The sequence below is a fragment of the Montipora capricornis genome, chromosome 1, assembly GCF_036669925.1.
Source record: "Montipora capricornis isolate CH-2021 chromosome 1, ASM3666992v2, whole genome shotgun sequence".
In the NCBI taxonomy this organism is placed as follows: Eukaryota; Metazoa; Cnidaria; class Anthozoa; order Scleractinia; family Acroporidae; genus Montipora; species Montipora capricornis.
The window spans coordinates 46,950,593-46,956,732 of record NC_090883.1 but is presented as its reverse complement, the minus strand read 5'-3'; the positions used below and the strand labels follow the sequence as shown (position 1 = coordinate 46,956,732).

General features: G+C 36.2%; 1 protein-coding gene across 1 annotated transcript in view; it reads left to right on the top strand.

The window, feature by feature from the left end:
• The window catches only part of LOC138046491 (golgin subfamily A member 4-like), a 40,084-nt gene that overhangs the window by 5,684 nt on the left and 28,260 nt on the right, over nt 1-6,140 (top strand). Inside the window, exons 4-8 of the mRNA XM_068893121.1 lie at nt 1,837-1,884; nt 2,185-2,241; nt 4,222-4,320; nt 5,702-5,768; nt 6,011-6,060. Coding sequence (XP_068749222.1) covers nt 1,837-1,884; nt 2,185-2,241; nt 4,222-4,320; nt 5,702-5,768; nt 6,011-6,060 — 321 coding nt within the window. The remainder of the gene's footprint in view (nt 1-1,836; nt 1,885-2,184; nt 2,242-4,221; nt 4,321-5,701; nt 5,769-6,010; nt 6,061-6,140) is intronic.

Below are 6,140 nucleotides of genomic sequence, written 5' to 3'. Positions count from 1 at the left end.
AATCCGTCCAGACAAATTATGCGTGTTGTCCGTCTCATGTAAAGACAGGAAAAGCTATACAAGGCGTATAATCGGTCTGGGACGCACTTGGGCAAACAGTTTTTCTGCGTCTGTTAAATTTGTCTAGTATAAAGACGGGCACTAGACACATAATGCGTCTGGACGAACTTTCCAGTTTAGTGCATCTTCGAAGACGCACTAAAATAGATTCTTCGTCCAGACGCATAATGTGTCTTGTGGCCGTCTTATACAAGACGAATTTAACAGACGCAGAAAAAATGTTTGCCCAAGTTCGTCCCAGATGAATTATGCGTCTCTAGTATAAAAACGGCCATTATGTAAAATTAATACATTGGACGGGCCTAATTATTAGTTTTATAAATTATTGTTTAAATTTCAGTATAATCTGGTGTAATTTCCTCATAATCAATGCATGTTTACGCATAATACAGACTGTATGGCCAAAAATGTCTGCATAATCTTTAATTTTTTTTCTGCATCATATCAGAAGCCCAGTTGTTGTTTTCACTTTTGCCATGAGCAAACACCCAGACATATGTACATTGTGCATGTACCATTAAACTCTAAACACATTTTTTCACCAATTGCTGGATAAAAGCAAATCTCAAATCCATTTTTATTCTCCTGCCCCTCTGTCTTTATTTTGTATGTCCTTATTAAAGTTAATTAAATTTAATACAAAGTCATGAAAGAAACTTGTGTGCTTTTTGCCCAAAAAAAAAATGGCCAGAATAATCAAAAATTGTCTTTTGAGCTTCACTTAAAAGAACAAAATTATTCTTAAAATGATGAACACAATTTTAGGTTTTACATTTTCCTCATTAGTTATGGAAACGGTTAGTTTGCACAGTGCAAGATTTTAATGGTTGCCTAGGCAGTCAGTCAAGGTGAACGGAATGCACTGCAAACAAGGAAAAAAGAAATGAATGTTGACATTGTTGACACTTAAATAACATTTACACTTTGCATAAATATGATAATAAATTCAAATTAGATAAGACCTGGCTAAAATTATTTTAAACAATCACAGAAGGATTCCATATTTTGACTAGATTGCTTTCTTCAGTTGACTGTTGAATATCAGATCTACATTTTTCATTCCACATGTGATATGCCAATGACATGTGACTTTGAAATTAGCATTTACAGTGTACAAGCTGTACAGTATAAGGAAATCAGTGTTTGAAGTTAACACTATCCTGCACTGTTCTTTTCAACCATTGATTTACAGGCAACTATTGTCCACAGAACATGTCACACATTGTGTCACTGCAAATGGCTCAACCTTTTTTTTCTACTTTCATGTGTTCATAAGTACAATGTTTAGATTGACACAAATGTAGATTGTTTTTGTCCTAAATCATAAATGAGTCCTAAGTTCTTCTTTTCCTTCAATTAATCTCATGGACATTGGTTGAAAATGTTATTAACATGTTTTCCTGTATGGGAAGTTGGGCTATTAAAGAGGAAAAGGAAGCGATGTCTTTGAAAAAGGTACAGCAACTGTCTAAATATTAATATTTTGCCAAGAGCTACTGTAACATTGTACTGTATATGTAAAGTAGACAGTATTGTGATACGGTCTTAACTACATGTGCAGTAGTTTGTTGTTAGTCCAATATGTACTCAAAGGCAAACCTATTTGAATTTTGTAAAATATAAAAGAAATTCAGTATTTACATAGTAGAGTTGATGCAATGCAGACAAAGGTGGTAAAGACTTTTGGCTTTAGGGGGTCTTTATCAATAGCGATCATACAAGTCATGTAGGCATCTTACTCGTGAAAATTAATCCTGTTTTTCTTCTGTTTTTCAGGTTGTAGAGGCATATAAGAATCTTCAGAAAGAAAATGAAAAATTGCAGGTAAACATACAGTACCAGCTCCTGACAAAACAGTTATCTTGCAGCACAAAAATAATGTTACTTAGTACATGTATTTATTTCATATTGATTGATGAACTGGTATATTAAAATACATGTACATGATTGTACAATATATCATAATTTATTGGACTGTTTAACTTGATTCAGTTATTCAGCTGAATTTGATATGTGCTTGTTAGTTTTAATTACACAAAGTTTGGTGAAGCATTTCAGAAATGTTGCTCAACAATGTACTGCAATTTGGCATTGCTGACTTTTATTCTGATTTCTTCTTTGAAGAATAATCTCACTCAAAGTCAAGATAAGGCATTGAGAAGAATTTCTGAAATGAAAGAGGTACACGTACATGAACTGCTTGAATTAAAAAAACATGTATGTAATTTTAATAGTTCTTTAACAGTTTTAAGAAGGGAAGAAACCTTACAGTAAGTACACTTAATTAAAAAAAGGTAACGGTAAAGTCTCTGTTACGAGCCAGAAGGCCCATCAGGTCAGTGCTTATCTCTGGTTTCTGTAGCATGAAGCGACTAGGAGTATTTCTGCATGTACTCCCCCCTGGATGGGATGCTAGTCCATCGCAGGGTTACCCCCAGCATTTTCACCAGTACCCATTTCTACACCTGGGTGGAAAGAGGCACCGTGAGAGTAAAGTGTCTTGCCCAAGAACACAACACAATGTCCCCGGCCAGGACCCAAACCCGTACCACTTGATCCGGAGTCGAGCACACTAACCATGAGGCCACTGCGCCTTCCACATTTAAGTCAAAGCAATTTAGTGGCCTTCCATTTTGGGTCCAGTAGCAGGGGGGTTCATGAAGGGCCTGGCACTTGGCAAATTGACCAGCTGTGCACACTCTTTTGCCACGACTTTGGGTGGCTCTTTTCATCGTTTCAGCTTACTTATTCATGAGGGGGTCATAAATTAGTTATTACACGTACATGAATTTTTTAGTACATGTGTATGACAATGTATGTATTATATAGTGACCTTTCTATGGAATACAGGGCTTAAGAACCCTTAGCCTCCTAAAAGAGCCAATTATAAAGTAGATACAGTATACATTTATATCTTACAGTGTATGTTACTCAAACACATGACGATTTGTGTTTACTTGTCACTGGGCCAAACGATTAACCAACGAAATCATGATGGCTAACGTCCACTCAAACATCACCTACACACTGTATGTTCCCTTTCACCTTTTGCCTCCTTGCCGCTTCACGTCTCGGTAAATTTATACTGTATCCATCACTATTCACCTCCACTTTGGTGAATAATAATACATCATCAAGTTAATAACTCTGACTTGACAGTTGGTTTATGTACATTGCTTAAAGTGCTACTGTGACGAAATTTGAATCTTCCCTATCGAAGCCATTTTGGCACATAAACACGTAGTCTGTACGAGAAGAAGAATGCTGTTTACCATTTTCAAATATCTCTTTTTGTTCTGGAGATATTCAAGTTTTTTTAATATGCAAATTAGCCAAGTGATGACGTCATAAACCCTACCAAATTTTGATCAAGTATGATGGAGAAAGATATCTCAGCCAATTTGTATCATAAATACTTGGTTCTTTGCACTAAGATTCTAGTAAATGTGTTCCACAATATGAGCATACCATTTTTGTTACCATGGCAACATACTGGGTTCCAGACCTCCCTGATATTAAAAGCTTTGCAGACCACCTTTGGCGTTCTGTTTTGATATTTGCAAATGGTGCCTCATCTGCATGATCCTACCAGCATATAAAGATGTTAGGTCGAGTTTGTGGCCTTGGTTAATGTATTTCTAGCCTGAGATCACCAAAATATTGAAATCAGGTTGGAGGGGACTGGAAAAGAGTGAGTTGCCATGGGAACCAATTTCTTTACAGTCGCAGGTGTGTTGCCTTCAGAACTATCAGCTCACCAAGTTTCAATGGTCTCTGTTGCAAATTGACCGAGATAGCTCTATTTATATTCTTGATGTTCTACTGGGTTGGGTGAATGACGTCATTAGCCTTCTCATTTGCATATTTAACACATTTTTCAAACTTAAATATCTCTGGAACCAATGCAGATATTTCCAAACGGTAAACAGCGTTTTTAATGTTTCATGGTACTCTATGTGATAAACCAAAAAACTCAAGGTATAAAAATTTGATCACAGTAGCACTTTAAGACAACTTTTCTTTGTATGTACATATAATAATATGAAAAATTGTGCACTTTTAAAAAACGGCTATCTTCAACACTGTTGTTGGTATCTGTTCCATTGGGTCTTGTAACACTAACCATCTATAAGTTGTTCAATATCCTCTTTGTAACTCTAGACCATCGAGTTGGAGAAACAAGCTAAGATGCACTTGGAGGAAACACTACAGTTATCTATTGATGAAAAGGAAGAGATCATAAAGGCATTGCAAACACAGGTCAGAATTTCTTCTCTATTCTAGTATTCTAGTATTTAAATTTACGGCAAATTGGAAACTGTATAATAATGTTATTGAATAACAACATTTATGTACACTTCATCTGATAACGTTTTACAAGCATTGCCCATTATTTTACGACCTTGTACAGGGCTGGAAATTGTGACCAATACAGTCACGTTGGCGACTGAATTTTTTCCCTTTGCAACTGAAATATGTGGAGAAGTTGCAAATTTGATACTTGTTTTCACCTTTGCTCTTTTGAAACAAAAGGGTTAGCAGTTGCCACTTTACCGCTACATGTACTTTTGCTGAAGTAAATAAAGAAATGACAAAATTATTTTGTTTCTCTCCGTGTAGTTTCTTTCAATCTGAAGAGACCGTAATCGTAGCATAATTAATTTTAGCTGTGATGTTACGTGCACAACTCCTTTCCCTCGATATTATTCACCCTTTTCAGCGGTTTCTTTACACACAAGTATTATGGGCTCATATTTTGTTTTGCTAAACCGCTGACAACACAATGCAGCGCAACGATTTTGCAACTAAAATTTGTGAACTTGCAACTGGATTATTTAGTTGCTTGTACTTTCAAGCCCTGTTGTACTGAAGTTGACCAGCCTCTTTTAGTATCTATACTGTACATGTACATACATATAGGTGTCACAACTTCCATGGATTTGATATGGAAAAAAACCTTGGTGGTGTGACTACCTGATATGCATTAATCTTGAACAAAGCCCTGGAAAAATGTTCACGTACATGTAACTCGTGGACTGAAAATTCCAATGATACTGTTTCTGCTTTTTTTTCATAGAGGATCCCCTCCCTGTGTGCAATAATTATTGTAGCGTTGTAAAGTCTCAGATTGTAATGGAGGGGTGTGTGAGAATTCTCAGTTTTGTCAAGCATGCACAAAGCTGACTTTTCTCAACATCTTTGTTCATGATTGATGCTTTACTGTGTACTTGCACATGTACACGAGGGCTTGTGTTCTTTTGGTTTTCAGGTTATTAAAAAAGCTACTTAAACATCAAGTAGGGTTTTACCTTTTTCGGTAAACAAAACGTGCACAGAACTTTGACAAAGACTCTTCAAGCTATTCTCTTTCATACATGTACTTTGGCAATGCAAATGTGCATCTCATGAGCTGTATAAATGCTTGCATGAGTTTATTACAGTATCTTCCAAACACAATAAAATCCATGCGTCTATTATAGCCCAGTAGTGGAGTCTTCACATGGTATTGGTTTGACTTCTGTTACGAGCATTCATTTTTATCCAGTGCATGTACAGACATTCATATTTTATTCCATAGTATCCCTAACACATAATTGGAAAATACATCTTTTCAATGATTGCTACATTTTTATGTTTACAGGTCCAGCTCTTAAAGCAGCAAGGATCTCGTGTAATGTCAGGCACTGATGCCATAGATGCAGGGTTAGGTGAGTGGTTCATCTTTGTCTTTGCTTCCTGTGGACACTTTATTCCTTTTTACATAAACATGTGCCTCACATTCATGTCTCCTGTCTGTCAGAGCACCTTGCACACACATCTTAATTCCACCAGTTATGTAGTCTACAGACTCCTACATTTATATTCTAAAAGATGATTTTTTAGAACAAAATTTTAACTGGACAAGCTGATGTTTTTGTGCTCATTACCCTCTTTGATTATTTTTCTCAAGGGTCGCAGAGTGATGAAGAAAAGTTGAAACAACAAGGCCTCTTGGAAAAGGTGTGCTCTTCATGTACATGTGCAACATGTTGCATCAACATTGATATGTAGTCTTAGAAATGTCATATTTCGTGATTGAA